The following is a 21,373-nucleotide window of genomic DNA, read 5'->3' as shown; positions in this document are numbered from 1 at the left end:
CTTCTCCTCCAGGGCCTGCATGACCCCCAGACACCTGGGTCAGGGATTTTCAGGGGCTGTGGCGCTCACAGCCTCTGTGCTGTGACACTGTTACAACACGGTGGCAGCCCAGGCTGAGCCCGGCGCGCAGGGGGTTAAACCCACGGCTGTTCTTTGCGGGTCAGAGCGTCCTCCTCCAAACTGCGATATTTACTGTTTTACTTTCCCTTTCTTTCATCTGAATGGGAGGATTGTACATTTCCTCCCTCCCGTCCTTTGTGCCTGGTTTGTTTTGTTTTGAGTTCTGGCGAACCAGTAGAACAGAAAGGCCGTGATCGGTTCCCGCTGGGAGCGACTGGCGGTCCCGTCCCTGGGAGACCCTGCTCACGCTGGGCTCGTTCCTCCCAAATGGGCCATGATTTATGCAAGGCTTCATTGCTGACTTGCTCTCTGTTGATGGAGCCAAGAGGGGGGGCTTAATTATGACAGGGCTGGACAATAAATGGGGAAAGCGAGACAGGAGTTAGGAATTACAACCCACCAGTGCCCCCCCCTCCTTTCCTTCCCCCCTCCAAGCCCCCAGCAACTTTTTAACAATGTCCATCCCTTTTCCGCCATGCCCTTGGCTGGGGAATACAGCAGACTGAATCATGAGCGACATGCTGAACTCCCATCTAATATAAATGTTTGACATTCTTTCCTGTATAGTGTGGGCCTTTATCCGGGCAGCCAGCGCTGCTGGGACTTCACGTGCATCGTTACACACACGGCCCAGAGCCCTGCTTGGTGCAGGCCCTCTTTTCAACCCTGGGAACCTGAGAAAAATACGTTGTGCCACAGATCTTTTAGTGTAATGACCACAGCTCATGTCTGCTTTGGTTAAATATTTGCCACTGGCAACTCTTCTGGTTCTTAAAACCTAAATCTTTCTGTCTTAAATCTCCTTGCCTTTAGTGTCTATCCCATTTTGGCCAGTGAAGAACACCATTACCCAATCTCCCTCTGGTTTTTCTTTTACTCCTGATAATTTACTGAGATTTATTTGGCGTGGACATATCTATCTCAATTTATGTCTGCCTGCAGACACAAATGTTGGTTAATTTAGCCCAGAGCAGACAGTGCTGGCTGCAAACACTGCAGAGCTACTGTGCTGGAAGCTGCAAGGTCTCTGCTCTGCATCTCACATTCACACCATGGGGCTCTCCTCTCACCTGGGGAGCAGAGACATCTTCCCCTGTGCAGTGCCACAATCACCAGCACAGGCAGGATTTCCCCTGGGTTTGGACTGTTGGCTGTGCCCCCCTTCCATCCCAAAGCTGGTCTGTGCAGCAGGGCCAGTGCTGGCCATGCCATTTCTGCACGAGCTGCCATAACAAACAGCACATCAGGAACAGCAGGGGTGTCTCAGGAGGGTGTTGGGGGCTCTTGGTGTGCTCACATCCCTGCAAAGCACCACCAGCACACCTGGCTTCAGGACCCAGATTCCTGAGAGGCTTTTTTGGGTGGAAGCTGATGCACAGGGGGTCTGAAGATTGGCCTTCAAGCCTGAGCTTGGATATGCACAGGAAATGGAGTTTGGAACTGGTTTTTTTCTGAGTGGGACCAATGCTTGCTGCAGAGCAGGGATCCCTCTTCTGCAGGGACTGGCCTAAGGAACCAGAAATTTCTTAAAGAGCATGTTCCCAGGAGAGAGAAAGAGATCTGAGGTTTTCCAAGAAATTGGAAATGAACAAGAGATGTATTCTTTTTTGTTTTATTGTCTGTTTTTGCCTAGCAGTGCATTTTTCTGTTGTATCTCATTGCTTTGCCATTCTCTGCCATAACATTTGTGTTCTTCATGGCCTTGGGCTATTGGAAAAATTCAGAAACTGGATGCAGTTGAGTACCTTCACTTGTGTCTGATTGAGAGGACAATTGATCCAGCAGCCTTCAGCAATGCCACCCAGTGGCAACCTTGCATAGGCAGATGTTGCAGAGTTTTCTGCTGTCCTGTTGATTCCTGCACTGGGCAATCTGTGCCAAGTCCAGCTCTGCTCTCTCAGGTGTCTGCTCGTGCAGCCTGGTGACAGTGACACTCTTGTGCTCCAGGACTGCCTCAGCTTCAGACACAAAGCAAAGACCACTTCAGAAAGGTTTGCACACCCCTACAGCATAGTGGAGCTTTTCTGTTTGTAGCTGTCATCCCATGGCTATAATTGGTATTTCCATCATGGCACAGAGGAGACCGAGCTCCTGCAGTGGCAGAGGGGACAGTCCCTTGAATCTCCAGAGCCAGAAACCACTGGAGCTGGTGGGGAGGTTGCTGTATCTTAGTTCTCAGGAATCTTCACTTGAGATTGCATCTGTTTGCATCTTCCTAATTAAAAGCAGTTCTGTTTGCCTCTTCATTATCTCAAACGTTGTTAAACTCTGAGCTTAGGCTGGAGGTTTGTTCCAAGATGGTTTCTGAGTTGTGTGTGAGATCCACTGCCCTGCTGGCCCCTCTGGCTGCAGGAACCTTTATTTCCTACTGGCATCCCACCAGCACAACACTATCCAGGGCAAAATTAGTCTGCACAGAGGCAGCTTGGATTAACCCAGAGGAATTCTACCCACCCAGCCACTAAATGATGGTGAGTCTCTGTCTCTGTGCATCCCAGGAGCTCCTGGGGAAGCTGTTTTGGGAAAAGCTGACAGAACAAAGCCACACTATGGACTCAGCCTTCCTTCCTTCACTCATGCACTGTGCTGTGTGTTGTGGTTCTTGCAGATCCTCGTGCTGCTGCTCCAGCTGGTGCCTAAAGCAGAACCAGCTGTGGAGTTAGACATTCCCATGGCTGGGAGCAACTCCATCCGCTCTGGTAGCCAGTGGGAATTACTGAGCATTACTGAGGGATGCTGGGCTATTGCAACCAGCAAGGTGGACCAAAGGAGCTCTTTACTTTCTCAGCAAATAAAAACTGAAAATTAGCTGTGCTCTTTTCTTTCCTCAGGGTCTAATGGGTTTCATTGGTCCGGTGGGGGAGCCTGGAATAGCAGGAGAAAAGGTAGGATTGCTTGCTATGAAATGGTGGTTGTAATTTTTGCAGGATAGGAAGGCTGGGGTGGGAGAAGGATTGAGGAGATTTAAGTTGTCATGTGAGTGCAACACCCAGCTGGGAATGAAGCACGTCCAGGGTGTCTGAGCTAGGCTAGGACTGGGCCAAAATCATCCATTTCTCATTCAGGAATTAGCATGTGCTTCCCTCCAGGGAGATGCTGTCAAATATTCCTTGAAAAATTAACTTTCTTCATTCTTTGTATTTAACAGTCAGCTCTGGTTTTTATGGGAATGAGGGACCATCAGCCCTGTGTTGCTGGTCATGGGAGGAGTCCATGGGATTGAGGTCACAGATTTCTGCAGAGGTGTGCTCTGGGTTGCCAGGGTGTCACACAGGACCAGGGCTGCATCAAACAGGAGGTCTCAGCAATTGCTCAGGTGTACAAGAGTGCATCTGAGCAAAGGCTGGTCCAAATATTTCCCTTTTTGTCTGCTGAGGACCATCCCATCTGGCTGCCCCTGCTTGCTTTGGGCACGCTCAGGGCTAGTGCCCTCTTGTGTACAGTACAGCCACAAACCTCTTCCAAGGGAATAAAAAGGGCTTTATTTCACATAAAAACGTAAAAGGACATTAATTTGTTTTCTATTAGAGTGTAAACTTTTATTCAGAGGCAGTTCCCAAAGACAAATCATCTGTGTCACTCATTGTATCTCACTCACACGCTGCTGGTTTTTGTTGGAGGTTTAATTATTCACAGTGCAGCCGTAAAGATAGTGAAGAGCATAAAACGATGCATTCCACACATCAGTGCTCTCTTTCTCACTTTTATTGCTTCAAGCCCTGTCCTCTGGGTAATGATGTAAAGACTCTGTGACAGTTATACTGTGTTTGCTGCAGATCCATTTTATTGTCCCTTTGGAAAGGCCTTTCCAAGCTGTGGGCACTGGTGGAGCAGTAGCAGAATCAGTCTCAGTCCAAGCTGTCAAGGCCCACGAGAACTGAGAAGAATGACATGATGTGGGGCTGTATTTTAGAGAAGGGAAACAGAGGAATAAATAGTCTGTGATGTGTCCAGGGTGGTTACACAGAAAATTGGTGCCTGAATGAGCTGTCTCATTGGCAGCTGCAGCCCTGAATTGAATGAAGAATAAGGTATTTGCTATGCAGGAGACATAGGAGATTTTTTCTCCATTCCATTAAGTTCACATCTGTCCCTGTGCCTTCCATGCCAAAGCCTTGACCACATGAGGTATCCTCAACTTCCAGATCAGCTCTGTAATGTGATGATGTTACATCAGTGTCAAGGCAAACCCGGGCTGTCCTTTGAAGACCTGCCCTTGGAGATCCTCAGCACAGCTGGGGTTTCCATCAGGCTTCTCTACCAGGACAAACTTAGGGATGACAGAAATAGCTATCATCAAATCAAAACCTCAACCAGGCCTCCAGTTGGCATAGTATCCTACAGCTTACTACACTCTTGTGAGCTAAATGAAGTGGGAAATGTGCTTTCATTAGACATAGCTGAGTCAGCAATCTCCATCCTGAGAGCTGCAAAATTTAAGACTGAAGCCAGTAGAATCCAAAGATTATCAAAGAGAACAATACAGTTAATACACACTTAATAAAATCCATTCATTCAGGGAGAAAAAAAAAATCCATACATTGGTTTACAAGGGCCAGCTGGTGACAACACAAACTCTGGGGTTTGTTTTTAATAAGCTCCTTAGAGCCCAGGAAATATTTCCCCTGTTGGAAGGTAGGTCAGATTTTGGGCGTAAACTAATTGGCAGCATTTGCTAAATCCTCCTTCCTCATCCCCCTGAGCATACAAACCTAACACACCTAATTCCCAGTGCATCCCTGGGGCTGGAGGGAGACTGCACACAATTGGGAATTGCCACTGTCTCCCCAAGGAGCTGCTGCTGTCCCATTGCTAAAGCCACACCTTCATGTCACCCCCACATCTGCAGGTTGTGGGGATGCTCCTGGGGGCTTCACCCTCTTGTCTCCTACCTTTGGGTCAAGAACTGTTCATGGAAAGTGAGATGGGATAAGGAAGACTTTTGTAATGAATAAGTGATGTTTTGGTTCATTTAGGTACATTAAGTTTTTTAACTGCTTGTTTTAGAAGGGATCCTGTCTTTAGGCTGGGCTGGGGAGTCACCCAGCTCTGAGCCCCTCATAAATCTATCTCCAGGTCGTTGTTGCTGGCACTGTGGTCTCAGTATGAGACCCCAAAACACCCACAGCCTCCTCTAAAAGCACCAGGCAGCATCTCTGTTTTTTTCTTGATTCCCTGCTCTCAGCAGAGCCTTGTGACAACAGCCTTGAAATCCATGGCTCTGAAAATGCCAGCACGTGTAGGGATTGTGATAGTGCAGAACAGGCATGGCTTGGGTGGGAAGGGCAGGAGATTTCCTTGTTCAGCCCTAGCACTGTTTGGAATTGAAGGTGATGTGCCTGTTTCCTTCATACCTTGGTGGTTTTGATGGCAAGAGTGAAGTCCCCTCTCTTGGGATGTGGAGGATTAGTTAACTCCTGCAATCCTTCCACTCCTCTGATGAGGTGGATGGAAGGAGAGTAATACTGGGAGCACTTCTGGTGGAAAGCTGATGGCATAGCCATGAACTTGTGGATTTTTTAATTGTTTCATTGCTCTAGATCACTCTTCCCTATGCACCTGTCTCTCTCCTAGGGTGACCGTGGCCCAGTGGGACCCCCAGGCCCTCCAGGAGTCAAGGGGTCGATGGTAAGGAGTAAGTCTGCATCCTCTCCCTCTTGCTGCTGCCTGTCTCTGTGCTAGCCAAGGGTGCAGCTTCTCCTGCTCTTTTTGTTTCATGACAACAGCTGCAATTCCTTCCATGTCTGTGGGATGGGAATGGGCTCTTGCCTGAGGGGATATTGAGGTGTAGCCTCTCCCCAGCAGCTGTGTCCAGCAGTTTCCCCTTCAGTGCAGCACTGGGTGTTGAGGTGTGTTCTGTGGCCCATCAGCTGCTGTGTTCAGTGCAGACAGCCAGGAGCTGCAGGACTGCCTGTTCCCAAGCACCCTGGCTCTTGGACACACAGAGCCCACCAGCAGGGATCTGTCCCAGCTGCCCAGAGCAACTGGAAGGGCAGGGTGCTTGGGCAGCACAGTCACTGTGCCTTGCTGTGCTCTGCTTTCAGGGATCCACATTTAGGAATTTAGTGGGGGCCTCAGCTGGATTTGTCTTGCTCTGACATTTATTTCCTGTCTACCTTAGCACAAGACCCAAAGATATATTTTCATATTAATTCAGCCCATTCTCTTTTGGGCTGTTCAGAAAATCCTGCTGCTGATATCACTGGCCAGGTTGGAGCTGGGCTAGTGACAGCCTGGCCATTTCCTTCTGCCCCTAAACAATTTTAACCTGGCAAATATCAGATATGCCTGACCTTTCAAGCATCCAACAATGCCATTTTTCCTGTCTTCCCACTGGGAGGAAGAAGGTCTGTGCAGATGGTGGACATTCATAGCAGATATGTTCTCCCTTCCCTTTCAGGGGCACCCTGGGATGCCAGGAGCAGTGGGTTTTCCTGGGATCCCTGGACCAACAGTAAGTAAAGGCTATCATCACCTTGTCATACCACATCCTGGCCATTCATGGGCTGAGCCAAGCAACTGTATTGCAGTTTATTTGAGTTTGATACAAACAAGGGAGATGGGGAAAAGGATGTGACATGAATGGGAGCAACATGGAAAGAGACAAAAAATGCACAGTGCTTAATTCAAAATTTTGTAGCCCATTTCCCTAAGGATGGATGCAAAAGTCACAATCCAGCCTCAATATTTTAGCAGGACACAAGCTCCCTAGTTGCAGGTGTTCTGGGCTGGGAATGGTTGGCAGTGTGGTGCTCACACCATGTGATGTATCACAGTGATTTATCACAGTCACTTACCACAGTGGCCACCTCATGCAGCGTGGTCAAAGCCCCTGCTGGAGTGAGGAGCAGCAGAGCAGCTCCCCAGACAGACCCTGCATGTGGACAGGCTCCTGTGGCACACTGCAGCTGTGGCTGGAGCATGCAATTGCCATGGAGGCAGATTTCAGCCTGGCTCCTGTTTCCCACAGATGTTCCTTAGATGTAGTTCAGGCTCTCCCACAGCACAAGCATCGCTGGAGCCAAAAAAAAAAAAAAGGCAGCCCTGGGTGGTGCAGGGAATGGATTTTGCTCAGTGTGTGAATTCCCACGGTGCTGGAGGAAGATCACAGTGAAATGCCCAGGAAGTGCCAAAGGTGTGGCCTCCAAATCAGGGTCAGCCCTGCCACTGCCAGGAGCTGGAGGATGCTCTGGGTGCTCTGGCTGCAGGCAGCTGCTGCCTGGGCACAGACTGTGCAGTAGCAAGTGGGTGGAGGTGAGGAAAAGAGAAACTCTGAGGTCAAGCAGCACCTCAGGGTGACCCATCTCTGCCTGGAGAGCAGCACTGTGGCACCAGGTCCCTACAATGGGAGCAGCACAATGCCACCCACAGCCCCCAGCACTGAGCTGCTCTGGGGCCCCTCGTGGCAGCACTTGCTGCTGACAAAGCCTAGGAGGCAGCTGGATAGCTGTAGATGTCCCATTTTTAGCAATTTCCCATCATGGTAGCTGCTGCATGACTTGGGGACAGCTGGAGCACTGGGCTCCCTCCTGTGAGCACCGTGGCTGAGGCAGTGTCTGCTCTGTGGCAGAGAGCTCCAGCCCTGAACACCATCTAAATGCACCTTCAAGTGAAGCCAAATTTTGTTTATTTTCACTGGGGCATGACAATAGCATGAGCTGAGGCATCAGATCCAGGTGGAGATACCAAAACCTCTCAGCAAAGCTCTGGGAGTTGAGACCTTCCTGCTTCCCCCATTCCCTCTTCTCCTGCAGGCAAATAACAAGTTTGTCCAAGCAAAATGTTTGCTCCACAACTGCATTTTAAAAAGTCATAATTCAATAAGCCAAACTTCCCCACAGAGCCAGTAAATCAAATAATCTCCTAATATCAAATCCCCACTCATTAACTCCAGCTGTTTTTCCACCAAACATTCCTTATTTGCCTTTCAAGCCAGACCTGAGGCATGCAGTTGTTGTTTGTTCTAAACTGTTAAAACCTTTGAATGAGCCTTAGCAGTGATGGCTGATTAATTCAACAAAGGATGACTGAAAATGGGAAGCAAAGTCAATGGTAGGAAACTTTGCCCTTGGTTTCAGCTTCCTGGGCTTGTGAATTCCTTTTGCCTCTTCTGACTCACCATTATGGTGCATCTTTTCTGTTAATATACACTTTTGAAAATAATGTGTATATATAGGAATATTAAAGCTTATCTTCTCCTAAACAGTTCATTGAAATCCCAGCAGGGTAGCTGGAATCCCTCAACATTTGCCATTACAACGAATGTTTCTCTCCTTGTATTTTCAAAAGTATTTGGGATAGGCTGAGACTTCCAGAGGAGATTCCAAATACCAACTAAGGATTTCATTCCAGTACATGGTTATCATAAAAATCTCTATAAAACAGGCATCTGACACATCACTGCCTGTGCCAGTCACCACTGTCCTCACTACCAAAACTGAGATGTTCTGTGATCACAAACACAGCCAGTCAACTGACTTTTCCATACTGAGTGAGAACAGCTCAGCAGTTGTGTCCTGAACTTACATGCCATGCACAAAAGCAAAGTCTTCATAAATGGCATTTATAGGAGCAGTAGGAAGATCACAGTCCAATTCTGTTCTGTTAATATCTAAACAGCCAAGTTTGATGTGGAATGTTTGAGAGAGCAAGGAGTGGATGTGTCATTTTGGGGTTTTCTTTTCTGACAGCAGCAAGGCACTAATTTTAAATATCAGGTTTAAAAGCTGTGATACAGAACTAAGTGCTGTTAAATAAATATATCCTTTATTTTTTTTTTTTTTTTTTTACTCCGATAAATATTCTAGCAGGGATAATAACTGGATTTCTGCATTTTCTGTATGCATATTAATGAATTGTGTGTACAAATCCAGATTAAAAGAAAACCTGAAATCTGTAATTGTAAGGAGAACAGGATCATCCACAACACCAACAGACCAACATTAAATTAATATCTAACTGCCAGTATCAATATTTATGCAGTATTAACAGGGCAACAGTTAAAGTCAGTATTTGGCTGAAAAGATCAAATTTGGATACCCAAGATGAGGTGTCTGATTTTGTATTTGGACATCTAAAAAGCAGATTCTGGTTATTATTATTTTTGAACAGATGCTGAGCAACAGCTGCTTTCAATAGATTCAGAGAGGATTCTGGATGTTCAGCTTCACATCACACCACTGACACAGATAACAGGCTGCAGGTCATTAAGCATACAAACCTCAGCCAGGATCTTTGGCCTAAATGTTCACAATCCAAAGACAATCCACGACTTGAAAAATAAAATTTAAAAAAGGCCATTTATAGACAAGTAAAATTAGTGATGTTTTTAACAAGTGTTTAATGAACCAATCTGCTGGTAAAGGGTTTGCACCTGAGGCCCCTGAAGGTCACAGAGGAGTGTAGGGTCCTACCAAAGCTGCTGCCTTCCTCATTTTGTTTCCTTTTTCCCTTTCCAGGGTCCAGCAGGAGCCCGTGGTGCTCCAGGGATCCGAGGGATGAAAGGCCGCAGGGTAAGGCACTCCGTGAGCTTCCATCCTTTCCTCTCCTGCTCCAGACACTGGAAAATAACCTGGGGTTTAGCCTGGGGGTGTGAGGATGAGGGCAGCAGTTCCACAGACACGTTTCTGCTGCTCAGAAAGGCTTGAAACAAATCTGAGCAGGGGAGTGAATGCAGAGGATGTGTAAGGGCAGGGGGTGTCCAGGGTAGGGGTCAGCATGGAAGTGGTCCAGCCTGTCTTTTCCATCTACCTGGCATGTTAAAACACAGTTTATGGATGCTTCTGGTGAGGATGATGAAGATTTAGTTGTCTGAAGGAATAGATGGGCTGTGGGAAAGGATGCAGGTAGCACACCAGAAAAGGTGCCTTCATTGCTATGGGAGAAGAAGTAGCTGAGATATGAAGTGTTGTGGTATAACCAGAGGCAGATGGAGGAGGAAATGTCATGTCATGACATAGAATTAGGAGACAAGGCTGACAGAAATAGAGCTGGGCTGTTCTACCCTTGTGTTCCCCTCCAGCCACACAGGACTGAACCTCCCAGCAGGGATGTGAGAAGGTGTGCTCTGCATTGTCAGCAGATCAAATTATGAGCAAGTCCTGTGCCTTTCTAAGGGTTTTCCCAGCCCTGATTTTATGTGTACCTAGCTCACCAGTACCACCTGTAAGCACAGGTGACTCCTCACCCGGCCTGGCCAGAGCAGCCCCAGCCCAGTGCTGGGTCAGGCACTGCCTGGCCCCACTGCCAGTGCTGGGAGTTCCCATTTCCCTCCACAGAGCTCCCACACACTCAGAGTCAGGTCCTGTGTGGCTCTCCCTGCTCTGCTTGGGTGACAACTGACAGGACAGTGACCTCTAGACCTGCCAAAGCTGCTTGTCTGGCTGCCTGTGACATCCAGCCCCCATCCCACTGAGCTCTTCAGTCTTTCTTCTCCAGTGGGATATTTATTGCAGGAGCATTCCTGCTTTGGATTGCTTTTCCTTGTCCAGCTGCTTTACAAAGTATTAATAGTGAGCACACATGAGTTCTGCTGAAGGCCCCAACAACAACATGTTTTGCATTTCTCCCTCCGAGGATCTGTTTCATTTTCAAGGACATACACTGGAGTAAACTCTAAATTTTACCTACTCCCACTCTCTGCTTCTCCTGCAACTTCTGCTTGGGGGATTCAGGACAGCCAAGGATTGTGTGTTTCCCTATGCCAGAATGAATGCCCTCTTCAAATAGCTGGGACCAGCAAAAGAAAATGGAATGACCAACTAGGAAGCATCAGCTGCCACCAGCACTGTCCATCCCCAGAATGACATATCAGAGATCTTCAGCTTCATGGGGTTTGCATTTCCTCTCCAGATGTTGAGCCCAGCAGATCCTGTGCCAGTAACTCCCTCTGGACGTGCCAGGCTTCAAAGTGCATCCCAGCCCTGCAGACCAGGACTGCAGCAGTGGCTGCATCCTGACAGGCTGCAGAAAGTCACCTCAGGATGTGCAGAGCACTGAGGTGGAAGGGAGGTGGTGCCTGGGGAAAAGGGAGCATTAAGGAATTGGTCTTGCCCTAAGGACAGCAGTATTGGAGAGGGGTAAAACAGTCTGAGCTCTAGCAGCAAGGCCTGAGCCTCTGGATCTGCTGCTGGGGCTCCTGCTCTCAGCTGCCACTGCTGGGCTGGGCTGTGGTGCAGATCTGGTGTTGTCTGAGCACTGCAGTGGTACAAGCCATACAGAACTTGTGAGGCAGAGATGCACCTTCTGAGATCCCCAGCAGAAAGGACAAACCTGGGCTTTGCTGGGAAATTCTGCAGATTTCAGTGGATATGATGTAGGGAAGCCAGTATTGTAAGAACCAGCAGATCTCCTGCCTGGAGGATCTCTGAATCTCTCTCATACACATTTTCCTTCTCTTCATAGTCTCAGAAGACATTCCAGGCACATAGTATCCTATGTTTGCTTACTTGCTCCTGTGATTCCAGCTCTTGCTTTACTCAGCATGGGGAAATGATCCCCCAATTGTAATTTCAGACATTACCCTCTGTCTATCCTAGCTTACAGAAGGGATGTAATTCAATTCAGAGTGGAAATATGAATGCAGCCCCTGCCAGATGTTTGTGAATTCCACAAGCTCTGTTTGTGGATGCTTCATTAAACTTATTCTGCTTTTGAAGGAAACGTAAATAGCAAATATGGTTTTGATTGTAAGGAACAATGGAGACTTTTTGGGGTCTGCATTTATGTTGTGATAGCTTTTATATTGTCAAGATATGTATATTTTAACAAGAAAAGCTTTTAAAAATTGTAGCCTTCTTTTTAGTCCTGACAGAGCTATTGTTCCTTCACAAGTCTTTGTTTGTTCCACCAAACTGATACTGAACAATCTGCCTCAAATGTTGTTTCCTTTCTCCTCTTCCCTAAGGAGAAGAAACTTGGATATTTGAGCCCAGGCTCATTTCTCTTCATCTGTACTCAGTGTAGAACTTGGATATGTGCTTAACATCCAGCTAGTGACAGCTAAGTACATGCTTAGACCTAATTATTTAACAAAATCAAGGTTTAAATTTGGAGCAGTTGTTCCAGCAAGCCCCTTGCCCCACGTCACTTAAATCCTAAAGCACATTTCTGCTAATCAGCTCCTCACAGCAGAAAAATGTGTGGTCTCCAATGTCATCAAAAGGACTGGGAATCTCTCTGAAAGGCTGAATATCAACCAGAGCCATGATTTTGTAACTCACATTCTAAAGCTGTAAAGTGCCTTTCCTTGCCCTATTCTCCTGGCCAAGGTGTCTGTCAGTATTTCTAGAATTTTATCCTCTCACTGCTGGGTTCTGGCTCAGGTGATACAGAGAAGCTTTTCAAATCCCAAAGCACATTTCTCTTTTCCACTGTGCCATTCATTCATCCTGCTCCTGCTGCAGGTGCTGCCCAGGTGAAGCCTGCAAATCCAAGATAAGGGGAGCACACCTGCACTCCAGGCCTCTGCTGCTCCATGCCAGAGGGAAGGAATTGCTGTCTCTGCCACATGGACCCAATGATTTCCAGCATCACCAACTGCAGGAATTTGTAAATGCCAGGGATTTGTAAAGTGCTATTATCTAAGCAAACCTGAAAATCCTTTCCTTTCCAAGCCCAGCTGAGTTGTTGTTCATGGAGAAGTGGAGGGTGTTGTTTTGCTTCCAGGGATCTTTCTAGTTGACTGAGAAAGCCTTAGAAGTGTTTGAGGAAAAGCTCATTCCAGATCCACAGCCAGGGATGTCTCCCTTTGGCTTCACTCAAGGCATCTGCTTGCTTTTGTGTTTGGCCAGACTGTGATAGTGAAATATCAATATTTGGATAACTGGGTAAGGAAGGAGCTTTGGGTTTCTGGAACAGAGCTCCTGGCTGCTCCTTCAGGCTGCTGTTCAGAGGCTGCCACTGTCTGTCTGAGCTCTGAGCAGGTGTTTAACAGGAGCTGCTCTGCAGAAACACCTTGCTGAGTACACAGTTCTGCAGGAGCACATCCCCATTGCCTCACCTGGGCTGGCAAAGCCTGGAGCAGGTTGCCCTGCCTTTGGGGTTGTTCACATCCAGCTGCTGTCACAGCTTGTTGACTCTGGGGTTTCTGGCAGTGCTGCTTGGTGCTGCTCAGCACAGGGAAATGCTGTCCTGGCCTCCTCTGCCCAAAGGGCCCTGAGGGTGCAGGGGCAGCCCAGGGGCTGTGCTCAGCCCTGCTGGCCAGGCCAAGCTGCCAGCTCTGCAGGGGGAAGGCATTGAGGAGCATTGAGGCTCCTGCCTTTGGGATGCTCCCTGTGAGCTGCCAGGACCTCACTCACCCACCTCTAACCAGCACTGTCAGTAAAAGAGAGTTTTAAAAATGTAACTAATTGGCTAAATGTAGTTTTTCCAGTAGTTTTGCCAGTCAGGGTGGATTAGGAGAAGCCTTGCCACATGTATTTGAGAATAGAGGGTCACTTTCTCCTCCTTAGGTGAGATGTGCTGTGATGGGGTTAGGCAGTGAAGGGAGCTTGCCCTGGCAGATCCTGCCATGCTGGTGACAGGGCTCTGCTGGAAGAGATGAGGATACTGGAAACACTTCCCCAGCCAGCCCTGATGAGAGCCACAGCCATCACTGGGGTAAACCAACAGCCTCCCCTGGCTCAGAGCAGCCTGGGCACTGCAGAGGGACTGACAGGGCAGGACAGGCTGCAGAGGATGGGTCTGGAGGGGCCAGGCTCATTCCAGTTTCCTTCCCTGCTTTAACCCAGATCATCACTGTAATTTCCATGTCCCACTTGCTTCTGATCCCTGTTCCCTCTTCCAGGTCTGAGCTGAGGAATCCTTGCCCTCTGCACATCCTTCCCCTGCTCCACCAGCAGGTCACCACATCATCTCAGACAGCAAAGATGTAATTGCACAAAATACCCAAGTGACTGCTCAAAGAAAAGGGGAAGAGTTTGTTTTCCAGGGAGGATGAGCATTTGGTTGTTGAGGGTGCTTTCCCAGGGTGCCAACCTCTCCTTTCCCATCTCCTTTCTGGGTGTTTGCTGGGTGTCCCAGCCACCCCAGGCAGCCTCCAGGCCCTGCTCTTCCACCCCTCCAATTTACAGGGCTGTCTGACTGGAGCTGTCAGTAGCCCTACTTTTAAAGGACCTCCTGGTCTTTGTCATTTTGCTTTGAGGTCTTCAGGGACATGGATTAATAAAACTTTTGGTCTTTACTGCTCTCTGATCTAGGGGCCAGCATGAGCCACAGCACTTGGGGTGTTGGGCTGGTGAGAGGTGCTGTGACATTTGTGCACAGCCCCAGCTGTGAAACACCCCTTGGTTGTGGGGATCCCATCTGGGGCACAGCCCTCTGTCTGTCTGTCTGTCTGTCTGTCCTTGAGGCCAGGCTGAGCATTCTTCAGAGCTGTGCCATACTGGCAGTGCAATACAGGCTCTTGGTTATTCAGTCTCTGCTCCTCTGAGCAGCACAGGGCTTTGCCAAGCTCAGTAGGAGTTTTTGCATTATTTTATATTGACAGTGTTTGTCTGCTGTAATAATTTGGCTGGGGTTCCTATACATTTCTGCTGTACACTGCCTTTCTTTGTGAGTCTCTCTCTTTGCCTGTCATCCTGGAGTTGCTTTTCTAACACACTGGCTCCCTAGCCCTGTTATTACTTTTGGCACTGGCTTTGCATCCCGATTAAGCACATTGGCTCCTGTTTTCCCTTTCTACATTGGCCAGCTCTCAGAATTCCTCTTACCACTACATTCTAGCACCACTCTGTGTTTTTATTTATTATTTATAGTGCAGTAGTGCCTAAGAGTCCTCACTGAGCTCATGAACGGATTATGAACATGGTGTCTGTTAATGGAGTCCCTTCCTATGCCATTTTTAAACTCTTTTATTTTATTTTGCTGTGGCTCTTTATTCTCTGTCAGTGTGACACAGTGGTCTCTGGGGGTCAAATGGTGCAGAGGGTTGTGTGTTCAGCTTTCCTGAAACAAGTTTTAAAGGCAGATGGTCTTTAAAGTCCCTTTCAACCCAAACTATTTTTTCTGTGATTCTCTGATCCTTCCAGAGCTCACCTCACTTGGAACCCTCTAAAAGAACAAGGATGCCCCTTCCCCAGTGATGCCCAAGCTGTACCATGAAGTGTTAACTTCAGCTACTCACACCTGCTCATTTGCAGCCAAGGTCCCTGTGCCCACCACTCACACACCCAGGAGCAGGTGCCAGGTGTGACACCAGACCCTCCCCACCTCCAGATGCACCTGCCTGGTCCTAAACAGCAGCCAGATCTTTGAATACCACATAGCTGTAGCTGAGGGCTTGGAGTCCAGCTGCCAGCAAGTACACCTTTCTCTTTGGGAGGAATTTGGGGCCCAGGATGATGTGAAGGTACTGTACAGTGGGTTGTGCACCTCTGTGCCACCACTGTGACTGTGCAACAGTGTGGTGTGGCAAGGGTTAATGGTTAAGGTGTTGGAGAAGCAAGGTTTTTAGGAGGAAAGGGTTTGCTGTCAATAAGGCTGGAACTGCAGGTTAGTCTGTGCATTGCAAAGCTGTTGTCATGTAACTATTGTGTGAAAATAAGGCTGTTCCTGGCCTGCTTCTCTCCCCTGGCTTGGGTCAGTGGTTGGTAGTTGGTTTAACAGGAATAAAAAGCACTGTGTGCTGGTAACAGTGAGAAATGAAGCAACAAAACACAGAAGGAATGTTTTTAGTCCTGGGCTCTGGGCTGCTGTGCTCAACCCAAGCAGGTATAAATTGGCTTAGCCAGGATTGATCTCATGGACTGCCCTGGTGGCCAAGGCTAAAGTGACAGCTGGATTTTCCAGTGAGCCATATCCTCTCTCTGTTCTTATTTTTGCCTCTCTTTTGCCTCCTCCCAGGGTGCCAGAGGGCCTGATGGACCCGTGGGCGAGCCAGGGTCGCGAGGTGGCAAGGTGAGCACCAAGGCTGCTCCCCCTGTGCTGGGAATGCTCTGGGCAGGGTCTGGGTCACCTCCTCCTCCAGGAACAGGGCTTCAATTGCTCCATGAGCATCAACCAGCAGGGATGAGTCTGTCTGGCAAGCAGAGTAAAATCTGTCCAGCATTGGGATCAGGGTCCTTGCCCACACTCTCTCTCCCATTTGCAAGCCCTTATTTGAACATGGGCCCCCTCACCAAAATTACTGTAGATATTATCTGGTTAATCTGGTGGATTGATTATGTCAGGAATTCATGGTTTTTCAATTTTCTCTGGAAAGTGGCCACATGGATCCAGAGCTATTGTACTCTAACTGTATGTTTCTGGGGTTATTTCAATAATGGTACTTACTGTGAGGGAGTGAATGCAAGGGAAATCTTCTCCCAACCCATCACCCAGTTTTTTGAGGCTACCCCAGCAGTTTTCAAGGAGTTCTGGCTGGGGAGTTCCTTGGGGCACAATCCCAAGTGTTTGGCCTCTCAAAAGCTGCAGGAAGGGGAACTTGGTGCACAGAAATACAAGAGCAGATGGGCTGGGGCAGAAGAGCATCACCAACAGTTTGTGTTCTGCTGATGTGTCTTTGTCTTTTTTGTTTCACAGGGTGGACCAGGGGAGCCAGGCAGGGCAGGTCCAGCTGGGCTGCAGGTATGTCCTCTGAGAGCCACAGCTGCCACTCCTGGGGACACCCACATGTGGGGACACCCACATGTCCCCTCCAGGCCACAGCAGCACAGATGTGTCAGCTCATCCCCAGCTGGTAATTGCTGTAACTCATTGCTGTAACTGTGTGTTCCCAGGGCAAGATGGGGGAGACTGGGGAGACTGGAGCACGTGGCTTCCCAGTAAGTGTCCATCCCTTCTGCTTGCCTTCATAACCTCAATCCTGAACTTTTGAGTCCTGGTCCAGGAGGGAGAATCTGGGCCTTATCTCACACTTACAAGGCCATCTCTCCCCTCCTGTCACTGGAGCATTTTTGAGGTGCACATTTCTGCCAAGTGATGTGAAGGATTGCTGCTGGGCTGGAGCTGACCCTGGTGTTTTTATTTTTTCTAGGGTATCCAAGGACCTTCTGGACCTCCAGGAGCAAAAGGGGCTCCAGGCGACCCGGCAAGTGTCTCATCACTCTCTCTCCATCTGTCTTTCCTTGACACAGACACTTCATTTCTTACTCTGTCTGTCTCTTCCCCACCACTTATCCCATTCCCAGCTTCTCTGTCCTTGCCAACTCCAGCGTGGTCAGAGATGTGAAAGATTTGGCTAGAGTCCTGGGAGCCATAAGGAAGGACAAGGTCAGACCCCTGGAAAGCAAAAGGGAGCCATGGATCTACCAGGGAGAGTGTAGGATACAGCCTGGGGTGGATTTTGGAAGGGAAGGTAGAAAAGAAGGGCAAGGTTGGGTCTGGGAGAGGGTCAGATGTGACAGAGGAGTTGGAGTGTAGGTGGAGTGGGAGGGGGAGCAGGAGGGAGCTGGTGGTGTCAGAACTGAGCCCACAGCTTTGGGGGAGTCACAGGGGAAAGACAGTGCTGGACTCTGAAGGGAGAGAGTAAACCAGACACTTTCAGATTACCCTCTGCAGTTGTTTTAGGTGGGAGCCAGGAAGATGAAGGGTCTTCTGAGCTCTTTGCTAAGGTGCCTCAGCACACCCACTGCTGGCCTCTCCATCCCACTAGCCACATCTTGCACAGTGAGAACTCTGAGATGTGGGAGGGAACTGGGGTTTTATCTTACAGACCATGGAAGTGATGGCCCTTCAGAAATGAAAACAGTTGTATGAAAAGAGCCTTGTGTCTCCATTTTGCAGGGTCCCCAAGGACCACAGGGGCCACCCGGGCCTTTGGGAGAAATGGGGCATAAGGTAGGTGTGACCTTTGTTCCTGTTTGATCTCCCCTTCCATCAGGAGTGGCAGGACTGAGGGAGGAATAAACGTGCAGGGGAACATCCCTCCACACCCTGCAGTGTGGAATGAGCAGGAAGGACTTCCCCAAAGTCTGAAAGTGCAAATCAGAACTTTGAGCACCCTTTACATCACAGGCCAGACACTCAGCTGGTGGAAGTACAGACCCATCTTCCCAACAGAGAATGTGACCATGGCAGGGACCAGTGCTGCTCTCCCCCTCTCCCTGTGCTGCTGCTGACAGGACACAGGTTTTTCAGCCCAGATGGCCACGGCAGCCCCAGCAGGGCTGTGCAGGAGGCTCAGAGCTGCCTGTGCTGCTGACAGTGCTGCTGGGCTGTGGTTGCCATGAAGCAGTGACACAAACACACCAAAACTGCCAAACTGTGCCCCAATGGAGTGCAGGGGATGCCTCCATGGTTTCCCCCAACTCCTCTGCATTTTTGGCTTTATTTCACTCCTGTTAAAATAATATAGTCTTGGCTCTTTCTGTCACGTGTGCCAGTGCCCCTTGCACAGCTCCTTTCTGTGGGTCCTGAGCTGTAACACAGGCACGAAGGTGGCTTTGAATGCAGTCTGTGCAAAGTGTGTGAGTCATGAAAGTTTCCATTCTCATGGCTGCTGGACTGGATGGAGCGAGCTCTCAGCATGGTAAACCACACTGGGGAGCTGGAAAGCTGCTACTGAGCCACTCTGGATGCTGCCAACCAAGAAAGTACAGACCTTCATTCAAATCTGTAACTCCTCCAGGAGCCTTTCTCTGCACTGGCACCTCTGGAGAAACCAAAGCAGGGTTTTTGCTTTCATTGGAGCTTGAATTTTCTCATTGCGTGACATGACCGTTTGTTCACAAACCCAACACACACCCTGCTCCCTCCTCTGCTTGAATCCAAGTTCAGCAAGCCAGGAACTGGCTTTATTCCCTGGGTAGCTCCCTTGACTATGTGCTCTTTTTTCCTTTATTCCCAACTGTAAAGAGAAGGGAGATTGTTGTCTGGAATGCAAATATCATAAGTAAATAAACTGCTCAAATCCTTTAAAGAGAAGCTTTACTGTCCCATCTTTGGCCTTGTTTTACACACTCTCATTCCCCACGCTTCCCAGAGGTAGGAGCAAATGTACAAAGATTAAAGCTCCCAATAGATCTTGGTACTAAAGATAGTGAGTGACTGTGACCCCACTTCCAGGGGCTGCACATGGAGCTGGACTGAGTGAGAGCAGTTTGCATCTTTCTATCTTAATTCCTGTCATTTTCCAGGTCAAGCACTCATTTTTGCCTCTTTGAGGGATGCCAAACCTCTCTACCAGCGTCTGTGCTCACACAAGAGTGAGAAACTTTCTCTCAGCCAGTCCATCCTGGGCTGTGGATTTCTGGTCTGAGCCCAGGCATTGGCCTTTGGATATTTGCTGGCCCTGTACAGCCAGAGACAGCTGGTGGATGGCAAGGCTAACCTGGCCAAAATCTCTGCTGTGTGTCACCTTGCTGCCCTCAGCTCCCTTTAGCTGGCAGCACCATCATGCCCCTGCCTCTCTGGGAATGGGGAGAATTTGGCCAGTGGGGCAGCTTGACCCTCGTCAGAAGGAGCCTGTTGGTGCAGAGGGTGTGCTCCCAGCAGGGGGAATGGACAAGAGGGGCTGCAGGGAGCAAGAGCAGGAGCAGTGCCAAGCATTCCTGTTACCCACTGCAGCCCAGCCTGCTGCACCCTTGCAGAGAGCTCCCAAGCCTCATTCTGGACCTCTTCCCTCCTATCCCAGCTGGTTCCAGTGCTCTGCCTGGTGGGGTTTCTGACCTGGGGAAGCAGAGGGACTGGAAGGAGGCAGGGAAAGGTGCTTGGCAGAGGAGGCTGGGGAGAGGGAGGTGTGAGAGGGGATCAGAGCCTCCCAAAATCCAGGCACGAGGGGCCTCTTTGATGCTGTGGACCCTGAGCCAGCTCCAGGGAGGTAATTGCATTGCTACCAGGGCTTGGCTGTCCCAGGAGAGCTCTGCTAAAGGAGTTATGTCTTTGATCTTGCTTTCTGCTTCCTTACAATGGGTTTTTTCATTATCTTGTTGTTTTTTTTTTTTTCCCAGGGACCGCCAGGCTCAATGGGACAACCTGGTCTTGCAGGTGAACCTGGCATGAAGGTAAGAAAAACCCTGAGTGCAGTTTCTCTGTCAGGGGAGATAAATGGCAGCTTGTGTTCCTGAATGAGTGAGTGACATTGCAGGTTTACCCTCCAGCAGCCAAAGCAGATAAAGTTTAAAAAAACTAAAACTGGGTTAATTTTAGCCATTTTTACAATTCCTGAGCCCCATCCTGAGGGAGAGGCTGTCAGTGCTGGGGAGAAGCCCCATCCCAGGGATCCTGTGCCTCAAGAGCTGTGAAGAGCCTTGGAAATGAAGCTCAGCTCCTTGCAGATCCAAAATCTCAATGGAGAGAGGAGTCCTTGAGACTCAGAGATCCAGGCAGCTTCTAACTTGAAACCAGAAGCGTCTTAGGAAGGTCTCAGATTTAAAAACACCCTCAGACAAGGTCCTGCCACAGTTTCCAAGCCTCAGCTCTCTGGGGACTGAACTCCTCTGATGGTTAAGGGGGAAGGGTGCCCTGCTCCAGACCATGAATGCACCTTCTTGTCCCATAAAAGCCATCTCTTTGTTTGAGTAAAATCCCACTGCTGAGCAGCTCAGAGGGGGCTTTCTTTAATCCTAACCCCCTTGGTCTGAAGATTTGCTCATGTGAGCAGAGCTTTTGATCAAACTCTACGTGGGGATTAAATGCAATTTCCTCTGTGCTGCTCTTCAGTCCCACCCCCCACCCCATCCTTTGCCATGTTTTCCTTGGCAAATCTTCTGACACTTCACTGGAGCTACCGTGTCTTTGGCATCCTGAATCTGCATGAGAGTTTGAGCCCCAGTGCTGGCCCTCCTTGCAGCAGGACATGATGATTTGCACAGACACCCCTTTACCTTGCTGGGAAGCTGTGCAATGAGAGTCCATCCTGCTGCTTCTCCAGGCTGGAAGGGGCTGGACCAAGCTGGTCTGTGCAGAGCAGTTTGCTGTGGGATGAGGTTTATGGATATCTCACACCTTTTTCCCTTGAATGCTCTGCTTTTCCTGAGCTCTCCTCCATGCAGAGCAGATTGTTGGGTGGGCACACATGGGGGAGAGCTGCCCTGTGGCCATCCTACCCCCAGTGCCACACTGGCAAGATCCACTGCCTTCTGTTCACTCATTTAACTGCTCTCCAAGATTCAGGTTCTTCTGGAACTGGGGCTAAAAGAGCTGTTGGGCTTTTTCTCCCTCACTGTGGTCATGTCACACCACACTGCACCCACCCTGCTGCTTGTCTGTGAAGGACCAGAGGATGGATCTGCAGCTCCAGGCAGCTCAGAGCCCTCTGTGACCCCTGTCCTGCCCAGCATCACTGCAGCACAGCCTGTGGGATGTGTCCTGC

The 21,373-nt window shown here is 49.1% G+C and overlaps 1 protein-coding gene across 1 annotated transcript in view; it reads left to right on the top strand.

Annotated features, from left to right (window-relative positions):
* The window catches only part of COL27A1 (collagen type XXVII alpha 1 chain), a 139,303-nt gene that overhangs the window by 81,128 nt on the left and 36,802 nt on the right, over window positions 1-21,373 (top strand). The window contains exons 25-34 of the mRNA XM_056505220.1: window positions 2,952-3,005; window positions 5,695-5,748; window positions 6,521-6,574; window positions 9,579-9,632; window positions 15,964-16,017; window positions 16,642-16,686; window positions 16,839-16,883; window positions 17,096-17,149; window positions 17,845-17,898; window positions 20,010-20,063. Coding sequence (XP_056361195.1) covers window positions 2,952-3,005; window positions 5,695-5,748; window positions 6,521-6,574; window positions 9,579-9,632; window positions 15,964-16,017; window positions 16,642-16,686; window positions 16,839-16,883; window positions 17,096-17,149; window positions 17,845-17,898; window positions 20,010-20,063 — 522 coding nt within the window. The remainder of the gene's footprint in view (window positions 1-2,951; window positions 3,006-5,694; window positions 5,749-6,520; window positions 6,575-9,578; window positions 9,633-15,963; window positions 16,018-16,641; window positions 16,687-16,838; window positions 16,884-17,095; window positions 17,150-17,844; window positions 17,899-20,009; window positions 20,064-21,373) is intronic.

Source organism: Oenanthe melanoleuca, chromosome 17 (assembly GCF_029582105.1).
Source record: "Oenanthe melanoleuca isolate GR-GAL-2019-014 chromosome 17, OMel1.0, whole genome shotgun sequence".
NCBI lineage: Eukaryota > Metazoa > Chordata > Aves > Passeriformes > Muscicapidae > Oenanthe > Oenanthe melanoleuca.
This window is presented reverse-complemented; position numbering and strand designations above follow the sequence as displayed.